Raw genomic sequence first — 12,694 nt, 5'->3', positions numbered from 1 at the left:
TTACCTTTGCCTGAGGCAGGAGTAACCCAGACTGTCTTCCCTAACATATTTTTTATGTGCACTACAGGGACTTTATCCCCTTCTACAGTACATAAATTCTCACTGGGCAGGCCCCTCTGGCAGATCCTCTGGTGTTGACTAACCAGGTGGCTTTTGCTAAATGTGTATCCCAATGTTTGAAAGTTCCACCCCCCATTGCTCTCAATGTAGTCTTTAACAGTCCATTGTATTGCTCAATTTTCCCAGAGGCTGGTGCATGATAGGGGATATGATACACCCACTCAATGCCATGCTCTTTGGCCCAGGTGTCTATGAGGTTGTTTTGGAAATGAGTCCTGTTGTCTGACTCAATTCTTTCTGGGGTGCCATGTTGCCACAAGACCTGTTTTTCAAGCCCCAGGATAGTGTTCTGGGTGGTGGCATGGGGCATGAGATTTGTTTCCAGCCATCCAGTGGTTGCTTCCACCATTGTAAGCGCATAGCACTTGCCTTGGTGAGTTTGTGGGAGTGTGATATAGTCAATCTGCCAGGCTTCCCCATATTTATATTTCAGCCATCGCCCTCCATACCACAGGGGCTTTAACCGCTTGGCTTGCTTAATTGCAGCACATGTTTCACATTCATGGATAACCTGTGCGATAGCGTCCATGGTCAAGTCCACCCCTCGATCTCGAGCCCATCTATATGTTGCATCTCTTCCCTTGTGGCCTGAAGTATCATGGGCCCACCGAGCCATAAATAGCTCACCCTTATGTTGCCAGTCCAGGTCCACCTGAGACACTTCAATCTTGGCAGCCTGATCCACCTGTTGGTTGTTTTGATGTTCTTCAGTGGCCCAACTCTTGGGTACATGAGCATCTACGTAATGTACTTTTACAACCAGATTCTCTAGCCGGGATGCAATATCTTGCCACAGTGCGGCAGCCCAAATGGGTTTACCTCTGTGCTGCCGGTTGCTCTGCTCCCATTGCTGTAACCACCTCCACAGGGCATTTGCCACCATCCATGAGTGAGTACAGAGATAGAACACTGGCCACTTTTCTTTTTCAGCAATATCTAATGCTAGCTGTATGGCTTTCACCTCTGCAAACTGACTGGATTCACCTTCTCCTTCAGCAGTTTCTGTGACTTGTCGTGTAGGACTCCATACAGCAGCCTTCCACCTCCAATGCTTTCCCACAATGTGACAGGACCCGTCAGTGAACAGGGCATATTGCCTCTCATTTTCTGGCAGTTTATTATACAGCGGAGCCTCTTCAGCACATGTCACCTCCTCCTCTGGTGATATTCAGAAATCTTTGCCTTCTGGCCAGTCCATGATCACTTCTAAAATTCCTGGGCGACTGGGGTTTCCTATGCGAGCTCGTTGTGTAATCAGTGCGGCCCACTTACTCCATGTGGCATCAGTCACGTGATGGGTAGAGGAGACCCTCCCTTTGAACATCCAGCCCAGCACTGGCAGTCAGGGTGCTAAGAGGAGCTGTGTCTCAGTACCAACTACTTCTGAGGCAGCTCGAACTCCTTCATATGCTGCCAATATCTTTTTTTCAGTTGGAGTATAGCGAGCCTCGGATCCTCGATATCCTCGACTCCAAAACCCCAGGGGTCGGCCTTGAGTCTCCCCAGATGCTTTCTGCCAGGGGCTCCAGGTAGGGCCATTCTCCCCAGCTGCAGTATAGAGCACATTTTTAACATCTTGTCCTGCCCGGACTGGTCCAAGGGCTACTGCTTGAACAATCTCCTGTTTAATTTGTTCAAAGGCTTGCTGTTTCTCAGGGCTCCATTTAAAATCGTTCTTCTTCCGGGTCACTTGGTAGAGAGGACTTACAATCAGACTGTAATTTGGAATATGCATTCTCCAAAAACCCACGACACCTAAGGAGGCCTGTGTTTCCTTTTTATTAGTCAGTGGAGAGATAGCTGCTATTTTGTTGATCACATCCATGGGGATCTGATGATGCCTGTCTTGCCATTTTATTCCTAAAAACTGGATCTCCTGTGCAGGTCCCTTGACCTTACTTTCTTTTATGGAAAACCAGCCTTCAGAAGGATTTGGATTATTTTCTTCCCTTTCTCAAAGACTTCTTCTGCCATGTTGCCCCATACGATGATGTCATCAATGTATTGCAGGTGTTCTGGAGCTTCACCTTTCTCCAGTGCAGTCTGGATTAGTCCATGGCAAATGGTGGGGCTATGTTTCCACCCCTGGGGCAATCAATTCCAAGTGTACTGGACGCCCCTCCAAGTGAAGGCAAACTGTGGATGACACTCTGCTGCCAGAGGGATTGAGAAAAACACATTAGCAATGTCAATTCTGGCATACCACTTGGCTGCCTTTGACTCTAGTTTGTATTGAAGTTCTAGCATATCTGGAATGGCAGCGCTCAGCACTGGTGTAACTTCATTCAGGCCGCGATAGTCAACTGTTAGTCTCCACTCCCCATTAGACTTTCCCACTGGCCATATGGGACTATTAAAGGGTGAGCAAGTTTTGCTGATGACTCCTTGGCTCTCCAGTTGACAAATCAACCTATGGATGGGGATCAGCCTTGGTTGGTGCGATATTGCCACCGGTGCACCACTGTGGTAGCAATTGGCGCCTGTTGTTCTTCAACCCTCAGCAACCCCACAATCGAAGGGTCTTGAGAGAGACCAGGCAGGGTAGACAGCTGTTCAGCGCCCTCCGTCTCCAAGGCAGCTATACCAAAAGCCCATCGATACCCCTTCGGGTCCTTAAAATACCCCCTCCTGAGATAGTCTATGCCAAGGATACACAGAGCCTCTGGACCAGTCACAATGGGGTGTTTCTGCCATTCATTTCCAGTTAGGCTTACTTCAGCTTCCAATACAGTTAATTCTTGGGATCCCCCTGTCACACCAGAAATACAAATGGATTCTGTCCCTTTATAACTTGATGGCATTAGAGTGCACTGTGCGCCGGTGTCTACTAGAGCCTTATACTCCTGTGGGTCTAACGTGCCAGGCCATCGAATCCTGACAGTCCAATAGACCCGGTAATCCCTTTCCTCCACCTGGCTGGAGGCAGGGCCCCTCTAATTCTGGTCAGAGTATCCAGTACTCACTTCTCGTAAAATTGGCTTAGAATTCCCTTCAAGAGGATCAGAAATAAGATCAGCCCTTCTACTCTGTTTGGAAACTGGAGTAGCATTTTTCCTGGTAGAATCCCCTTTTGTGGTGGTTTTTCCTTGCAACTCACGTACCTGTGCATCTAGGACCAAGGTAGGTTTTCCATCCCATTTCCTCATGTCCTCTCCATGGTCACATAGGTAAAACCATGGGGCACCTTGCGGTGTGTACCTTCTCTATTCTGTCTCTCAGGCAGAGGAGCCCTCACTCATAATAGCTGAGACATTGGTCCTTACAAGTGGGGAGTAGGACATATCCTCTTTGATTTGCTGTAGAGCCTGGGACACCTTCTCCATAGATGAAATGCAGGCTTGTAGGGAGGAGGAAAGATTTTCTTCGTATTGACGGAGTTGGCGAGCCACTTCATCCACTGTTGGTGCCTCTTTGTCTTTCCAGGTCATTATTGCCAGTCAGTTAGCATAGGACGATGGTGCGCTCCGTACAAGCTTCCACCACATGGGTCGTGTGCAAAGATCCGCTTCATCTGGATCTTTGGGTAATTGTGGGTTGTCCGGGTCATAATGAATCGTCTCTAGTATGGTTAATTCCCTCAGATATTGGATACCTCTCTCCATGGTGGTCCACTTGCTTGACTGACATATAACATCTTTGTTAAAGGGGTACCTTTCCTTCACACTTGACAGGAGTCCCCTCCAGAGGCTGATGGCTTGTGTCCCTTTTCCAATTGCCTTGTCAATGCCACCTTCCCTGGCAAGCGATCCCAGCTGCTTGGCTTCCCTACCTTCTAATTCCAAGCTATTAGCCCCATTGTCCCAGCATTGGAGGAGCCAGGTGATAATATGCTCACCTATATGGCGGCCAAAGTCTTTTCGCATATCCCGCAGCTCACTCAAGGATAGGGACCGGGTTATTACCTCTGGTTCTGCCTCTTCCTCCTGTTCCCGTGATGACCCTGGTTCACCTTCATCCTTCACTAAGTGAACTGATTTTTTTGTATATTTCTTTTTCTGTATGGGGGCAACTGATACTGGTGCAGGTTGGTCCACTGGTTCAGTTGCAGTACTGCTTGCTGAGGTTTGGGTAACCATAGTGCTTGTCACTGGGGCTGGAGGGACCACAGTGCCGGTTGCCAAGGTTTGGGTAGTTGCAGTGCCTGTCGTCTTGTTAGATGCAGAGACCTTCTCTTCCCCTTGAGGGTACAGAGTGGTGTTGAACAGGGCTCTATAGGCATGGGCCAGGCCCCAGCACGTTGCAGCGATTTGTATCTCTCTGGAGTTGCCAGGGTGACACCATACCTTTTCTAAATATTTTACTAGTTCTGGATTCTGCACTTGTTCAGGGGTGAATTTCCAAAACATCGGAGGTGCCCGGTGTTCTAGGTACTTGCCCATACTACCCCACACACCCTGCCACTCATAATTATCTAGCCTTGGGACAGATCTCTTGAGTGATCTTCTTAAATAGTTATTTAACCTTAAACAAGAGCTGAACCACATTCAGGAGCATGCTAATTCCTAGCAGTAGGGCTAGGACTGTGCTGGTCTCAACATCCCAGGGGTATTCAAGTTTTTCAAAATTCTCAGACACCATTGTAACTGGACTGAAAGAGAAGGGAAAATGGAAGAAGGGTACCCCACCCATAGATTGGCTCTCAGAGGAGGAAAGGTAAATGGTGTAATTATTAATAGTTTCCCACAGATGGCTCCTGAAGTATAGAGGTGACAACGCTGAATGCAAATACCAGATTAATTCCACAACCAATAACTTTATTATACCATAAACCAGTGTTGCACAATACATCAAAGCGAAAACCTTAATCCACCTCCCATGGATGGTAAGCAGCAGCACAGGGACTACATACAGTAAGTGAGGTTATACATACAGAACTTTAAAAACGAGAGCAACAACTCTAAGAACACATAAATCGAACACATAAATCCATATGGTGACCAGCAACTATTAGACCAATATAATGAATGCTTGTAACAAATTTGTTTTAACAAGCTGTGGGCAGGTTTGTTGTTATCTCAACCCTTTCTGCCCCGCGTTGGGTGCCAAAAAGGACTGTCGTGGTTTAACCCCAGCCAGCAACTAAGCACCACACAGCCGCTCACTCACTCACATCCAGTGGGATGGGGGAGAAAATCAGGAAAAGAAGTAAAACTCGTGGGTTAAGAGCTGTTTAATAGAACAGAAAAGAAGAAACTAACAATGATAATGATAACACTAATAAAATGACAACAGTAATAATAAAACGATTGGAATATACAAGTGAATGCGCAGTGCAGTTGCTCACCATTGATCATTAGTCAATTGATCAATGCCCAGTTAGTCCCTGAGCAGCAATCCCCCCCCTCCCCCCAGTTGATATACTAGACATGATGTCCCATGGTATGGAATACCCCTTTGGCCAGTTTGGGTCAGCTGCCCTGTCTGTGTCCCCTCCCAACTTCTTGTGCCCCTCCAGCCTCCTCACTGACTGGGCATGAGAAGCTGAAAAATCCTTGACTGTAGACTAAACGTTACTTAGCAACAACTGAAAACATCAGTGTGTTACCAACATTCTTCTTACACCAAACTCAAAACCATAGCCCTCTACTAGCTACTAGGAAGACAGTTAACTCTGTCCCAGCTGAAACCAGCATACTCTTCTAACAAAAAGTGGAGGTATTCAGGAATATTCTATACTTCTAGAAATTTCCTTATTTTGTGAATTAATGCTGGAGAATAGTGATGCACTTCTTTGGAAGAAATGAATCCTCAAGAGAATGTTTCTTGTTCTGAAAAATGGAAGCTGCTGTATGATGCTGGTAGAGCAAGTAGTACAGTTAAGCTAGGTAGGTTTTCCTTAAGGTGAGGCTTCAGCCACACGTATGTCCAAAATGTTCTGGGTTTGTTTTTTTTTTAAATCAGGGATGGGGGTGAGTGGCAAAACCAGCAGCTGATCTGTAATCATAGTTGGATTTCCTCATACAGACTTCTGATACTACTTTACTTCCTGAGCATTTTTCTGAGAAACTTGAGTGTCATTTCAGTCAAAAATTTTCATTGCTGTAGGCCAAAATGATGTGCGTTTTGCCAGAAAGTGGAAACCATTCTGGTATGCTCTTTGCCTGCAATTCCCTTCTGTTTACATCAGGAGAATCTAGCTAGACAGCCTCCACATGACATGGCCACGGCACTGTGATGTTGAAATAGAGCTTGAATCTTGCATTAGTGCTAACCTTGTTATAAAACTTGGTAGTTATAGAAACAGTACAATACTGCCATCCAGTACACCTCGGGCAGCCTACTTCATTCCTTCAGTATACTTGAAGAAAGGATACTTCGCTTAAATCCAGTGTAACAGCACATTTTAAGCTGCAGTCACTTGCAGAGGAAAATGTACTGATCAATGAAGATTAACTGTGCAAGTTAATTAATCGTTCAGCCTTAGTTCTGTAGTAGAGTTTCTCCAGTATACAAGAGGCAGTATTCACCTGAAAGTTCCAGCACTTAAGAACAAATGCTTCCTATCCTCACCACAGTGATGTAGTTGTCAGGACAAGGTGTTTTAACTGGGAAGTCTGCCATTTTCAGTTGGACAAATGCAGAGATCCATTTAAACTTTGAGATCTTCAAATTTAAAGTTTCCAAATTGCAAAGTCTTGTGTTCCTTGACTGTCTGAGATAAGGCAAAACAGAAAATCTCTCTGAGACTGGTTCTCAATTCAGTCTTAAGTTATCAAAGTGGAAGCCAAAGGGCAGATATGGTGAAGGGAAGTTCTGAGTAGATGACTGCCTTGCTTATGTCTTCTGGAGCAGGGTGGAGAACTAGAAACAGGGTGCTCCAGATAATTATTCTGTTGAAAATAGAGTGTAAGGAATATGAACCTCCTGACCTTTAGTTTCTGAATTTATTCTTACTGAATGGAATGACTCTTAATACATAGGTAATGTAACTATTTTTATGGTGTGTTTTACTGCTCCATCAGCATTTAAGTCCTTCAGAAAAAGTGTCCTATTAGAGGTCAACATTATTGAACTAAAAGAGCTGGAAGGGAGGGAGAGAAGAAGTTCATATATGAGATTTTTGGACATTTAGAGGTGTATAGCAGACTGTGTCCTGCTGAAGAGGAGGAAACAGATGTGGCAAGAAGTCATCAAACTAGAGAGGGAGAGAAGATGTTTAATTATCTTCATAGCCAAATTACATCATTTTTAAGCATTATTTTATTTTGCATAAGTGTTACTTCTTAGAGGTATTCATATACAATAATAGGGGATAAATTTCTGTGGTAATTGAACAGTGTATGTTAATAGATATAGTGCAGCTTTGATAACTCAGACCTAAAGGGACTGTAGAAAATAATATTGATAACCTTTATATAAAAGTAGACAGTTTGGTTATGTTTAAGGAGGTACGGACAAGCTGGATTGTGTATTATTCAGGTTGTTGGTTATTCACTGTGTTGTAGCTTTTGCTTTGTGTTAATGGCCTTTGTGGGCAAGGTCCTGTGGGACTTGGTTGTGACTGTACACAATAATTTTTCAGAAGATTCTGGAGGTGTGCAGTGATAGATTGCTGGTTCTGATTCAGAACCTTTAAGAGCTATTTGAGCGTATAGTGTTTCCTATTGGATTTGGGTGTTTAGCTTAACCATCAAAGTACAAACTTGATTTATGATTTCTGTATTATAGCAGAACATTTTCTTCAGCAAAGTGATATAAAACTGAGTGAGATATACTGTGAGCAAATTATGTCTGGGAGTTTTTGAAGTGTGCTATGGATATCACTTAATAGAAAGGTGTTGCTGTGGGGTTTTTTCCTGTTGGTGAATACATATTTAGATGACTGCAAATGAATATATAATCTGTTGCACAGGGATTTTTAAGTGCTCTTAAGATGCTTGTCAAGACTATGTACTGCACAAGCACTTGTCTATCACTGCTTCCTGGCCCACCATTAATACCTTAAAAACCTAAACTTTGAAGGCCTCTATGCTACCTCCTCTCGTGCTTTCTCTGCCAGAGCCGATTGTCTTATTGACAAGAATATACATTCAGTGTTCTTTGACTTTCATTCCTAACTTAAATTTACAGCCTAGAGAAGTAATTGCTTGCCATTGGTTTTCCTGCATCTTTTAGGAGATTTTTTTAAAAACATGCTTATCTGTTGGCAAGCAATTCCAATGTGTGATGTATAAAAAATTGGTTTGAGATTTAGTTAAATTTTTGAGATTCGTTCATTGATACTAGGCTTTTCGTTATTTGAACATGCCTTTGCCATGGCCATATCACAGGCCTGTGCCGTATGTCACCATAGGTATATGTCAGTGCAATGACATCTCTTTAATTTTTAAGTCACCTAAAAGGGGAAAAAATACAGAAATGTTTTTGAGTTTTCTTTTTTAACTAATCTGAAAGTAGCATGTAGTTGTTCCTTTCCAGATGTATTGGTCCTTCTTGAAAGAGCTTTTCATAACCATTTCAGGATACTACTGCTGTTGGAGCTGGATGTCGGACTTGTACAAATCAATTAGATTTGCCTTTTAAAGTAAACAATGCTATCCTTAAATCTTAAAAATACAGGAGCAGAATGTTGCATTTGATATGAAGGCTCTATTTCACTTGCATAACTGACATTCCTTCAAAGATTGTGGTGCTATCACTGACATACAGTAATCGTTCGTAGCATAATTATCATATTTGGTTTTCACATCAGCACTGCTGCTAATGTTTAAATTCTGTTGAAATATAATTGCCCTACAGAAGGGGTTGCAGAGGCTCTTTAATCCATCTCTTGGTGCAGCAGATTGAATAATGTGGAATGGAGGAATACATCAATTCTCTGAGAATGGATGCATTTCTGCAAAGGGACTGCTTAAAATGACAGCTGAAGCTGATACAATTTCAGGTTGCGAATATGGTCAAAGTCAAGACATAACTGTTTCAAGAAGCATCAGATTTAATGTGTCTGTGCTGTACTTCTAAAGGTAATGGCAAAAAGCAGGTTGCTGGAATAATTACTCTGATCCCCAAGAAAACCCAGAGAAGCGCACTAGTTAATTCAGAAAAAGATATGTTTGATACAGGAAAAGGTGGCAAGAGAATTGATGCATAATTGGTTTTTAAATATAATCAGTTGAAGGTAGTGTCTTTCTAGAAAAATGTTTTTACTAAACATTGAGCTTTAGGCACAGATGAGTGACTGAAATTCTGTCATTTCCACAACATCTATCTTACCTGTTTTTTTCCTTCTGGCCTCAAATACGTTACTTCTTGCAATTTTGCTACTCATGCTTTATTACCTTTGTATCAGTTATCACAGATTCACAGAATGGAAAGTTATAGAAAGCTTGATAGCCCTTCATGTTTATGTGACCATTTCTTTACAATTTGTCTGCTGCATCAGGGTCTGAAGCTTAAAATATGGTTGTATCCAGTAAGAAGAAAAAAACCTGCAGACCTCTAAGGAGAATGCAGTAACTTCAAGAAATGTGTAACACTAGTAATATGCTACTAAAGCTAATTTATAGATGCATTTGCAATCTTTTGATGAGGATATTGGATGGATAGGTGAAAAATAACCTCTTTGCAAGTCAAGATATGTTAATATTCAAAATAAGTGATAACAGGACATGACCTGTTCAAGCACTGAGATATGAAAGTAGTCATGCATTCAAAGCTGTCTGATGGCCATGTCAGATAACAGGAGCATTAGTGTTCTGTCTGATGGGAGGGAAAAGAAGAGAAACTGCTAAAACTCCCCAGAACTTTTCAGATGTTATAATGGAAAACCAGCCATAGTTTCTGTCAAGTGATATTTTTTGTGGAATTTTTTGTATATAAGCATAACTAGGTGTAAGTCACACTTTCATACGGGCTGTGTTCATGTAAGCTATGGAAGACATACCAGCTCTTAGGCAGCTGCTGGTGTTAGTTTAATCTGGTAAGGAATTTTATTTAAAGCTTACATAAAAGTATTTTCCTATTGGGTTTCCATGATGATTTTATTGGAATATTAATTAAAGGTGGTGGAGCAGAAGTCCACTTCTGTACCAAGAATAGTCTGTCTCCCAAACTGCTTTTAAGAAAATTTAGCAATTCCTTTGAGGGTTTTTTGGTCCTCTGTTTTGTTTTCACAAAACAGGCTGTTGGCTTTCTGCACTAGTGTCATCCACCATATGAAACTTTGAAACCTTTTTGTTTTGCTATGAATTGTGTTTATAGATGTTCAGGGTGATTTTTTTTAAAACAGTCTTACAGGTACTGCCTGAGGACATGTCTTTTTTCTCTCTTCAAACTGTTGCTGTATACCATCTGCTGTGTGTATCTGTCTCCTTAATGGATATGCTTTCCTTCCTGAAATACTCAAGGTATGGGCTAGAGCTCAGCCTGTTTCAGTCCAAAAGCTCAATGTCATTTGATGTGGTACCTGGGTCAGAAGAGCAGAGCTCCAATCTTTATTTCACTCTTTCTACCCAGCATTTACTGACTCAAATGTGAGATAAATCATTTATCAGTAATTGCAGGTCTCTTAAGTATGTGTTTCATTTGTTCCATCTTCAATATCTTCTTAGTCCGCTATCACATCTAAAACTTGACTTATTTTTTTAGCATTGGCTTTTGAGGTCATAGGATTTCTTGTGCTTCCATTTGAGAACATGAAAGTTGTTTCATCCCTCTTTTATTATTGTCTCTGGCAGGGAGACAGAACCTGAGTGGTACTGCATTTAAAATAACTTTTTTTCTATTTGTAGGCACCTGGCACTTAAAAGCTGTGTGAGGAAAAAGACTTTTAGAAGTAAATCGTTTTAGTTGTACTTCAGTTTGATGACGAGGTTCTGAATTGTGACTTCTTTTTTTCCAGACCTGAGTTCAGAAAACCTCAAAAATTTCTTTAAGATTATCAATGCTTATATTTTCTTATCATCATCTGAATTTTTACAGGTATGTTACCATTATAAATTCATATTAGCACCTTAGTTCCCTACTGGCAAACTATTTTTTCTCTCATGTTGGAAAACTTTGTACACACAAATATTTATACTCTTATTTATGTGTATACACGCATATTGTTCTAATGTTAGCTTTTTATGGCACATGGTGGACACTCAATCAAATCAGATTTGAGAAAGATTATTATTTAGAATTAACATTTTGTGGATTGATTTAGTACTCTGGTACCTGAAAAGGTCCTATGCAGGGTAGTAATAGTTACTCTAATTATCCTACCAGATTAAAATTATGATCATAAATTCTAGCAAAAATTGAACTACAGATGATATATTTTGTTCTCACATCTTCATTAGAAAATTCATTGAGACTCATTGTTTAAAAAACCAGCAAGGTTAAAAAAATCAACAAAATGCTTAGATTAGATTTTAATTAGTTCAGGAAAGATGAGCATTTTTAGCAGATATGATCTTTGAAGAGAAGATGTGTCTTTGGACATATATAGTCCCTCATGTGTTGTGTTTTGAAATATATACACATAGATACAAAATGTGTTTGCGTAATACCTTCTTCATTTCATTTCAGATGTATGCTGCTGACTTATGCCGATCATTTTGTGAACTTTTGAAGGACATAACTACTGAAGGTCAAGTTCAAGTTTTAAAGGTAGAGCGTAATAAGAATTATACCTGGATATTCAGCTCTATACATCGATTATTTTTGCTAGTGTTTTGTCAGGTTAGAGTAATATTTTCAAGAATGATGAATGTAGAACATGTAGAAGAAAACAGCTTATTTAGCACACATTAACATTGGAGTCAGTGGTGTTTTAAACTACATATTTAAAGTGTGTGTGTGTGTATAGAGAGTGTGTATATACACACATGTATTTTTTTTAAATACTTTTCCCAAAAGAATATCAGTATAGCCTTAAATAGAGCACCCTGAGAGATAATTACCTAACACACTCTTCCTGTACCCTCTCTGCAGTGCTTTCATTACTTCATGTGCTTCCAAAGTGTTGTCCTTAGGTAAATCAGTTCTAAGCTTGTTTGAGTCCTCTCTGTATAGATAGATTTAGATTAAGAGACCCTGATATCTTTCTCATATGATTATTTTCTAGATTACTAGGGAAAGGTGGTTAGTGAGGGCTTGGATCTTCATGAAAATAGTTTGTTCTACAGCCTGGCAATAGCACACTTTAACAGCCAGATGACCAGTCACTGCATTGCAAAGATAAAGCTATGTATAGAAAATCTCGAGACCACTGAGTTGCAAAACAAGGGGTTTGGGTGAAAGTAACTTGATTTAATCTTTGTCTATCAGTGGATTCATGGAAGTTGTAGAATGCTAATCAAAGCTGTTTATTTCTAATTGAATTTTAGAATGGAGAAGAGTACCACAGTATAAAACAGAAGATAGTTACACTTCTAATTAAAAAATAAAAGGGCAAAATCAATCTCATTAATGAGTTTTAAGAGTTGTCCTAAATCAGTTTTCAGCTTGGTTCAGAATTCAGAAAAAATTTCATTGTTTGGACAAAAATGCAACATTAAGAAATGATTCAACTGTAAAATCAAAATCATACTTGTGTGCTGATTTGTGTTCATTTGGAGTGTTCCTAATAAAAATGTGCAAAGATAATTAT

At 40.9% G+C, this 12,694-nt stretch overlaps 1 protein-coding gene across 1 annotated transcript in view; it reads left to right on the top strand.

Moving 5' to 3' along the window:
• The window catches only part of IPO11 (importin 11), a 111,516-nt gene that overhangs the window by 59,787 nt on the left and 39,035 nt on the right, over positions 1 to 12,694 (top strand). Inside the window, exons 25-26 of the mRNA XM_010580539.1 lie at positions 10,961 to 11,040; positions 11,632 to 11,712. Of these exons, the coding sequence (XP_010578841.1) occupies positions 10,961 to 11,040; positions 11,632 to 11,712 (161 nt within the window). The remainder of the gene's footprint in view (positions 1 to 10,960; positions 11,041 to 11,631; positions 11,713 to 12,694) is intronic.

This window comes from Haliaeetus leucocephalus, unplaced genomic scaffold (assembly GCF_000737465.1).
Source record: "Haliaeetus leucocephalus isolate CR32 unplaced genomic scaffold, Haliaeetus_leucocephalus-4.0 Scaffold722, whole genome shotgun sequence".
In the NCBI taxonomy this organism is placed as follows: Eukaryota; Metazoa; Chordata; class Aves; order Accipitriformes; family Accipitridae; genus Haliaeetus; species Haliaeetus leucocephalus.
Note: the sequence above shows the minus strand (reverse complement) of the source record. Positions and strands in the feature narration are given on the sequence as shown.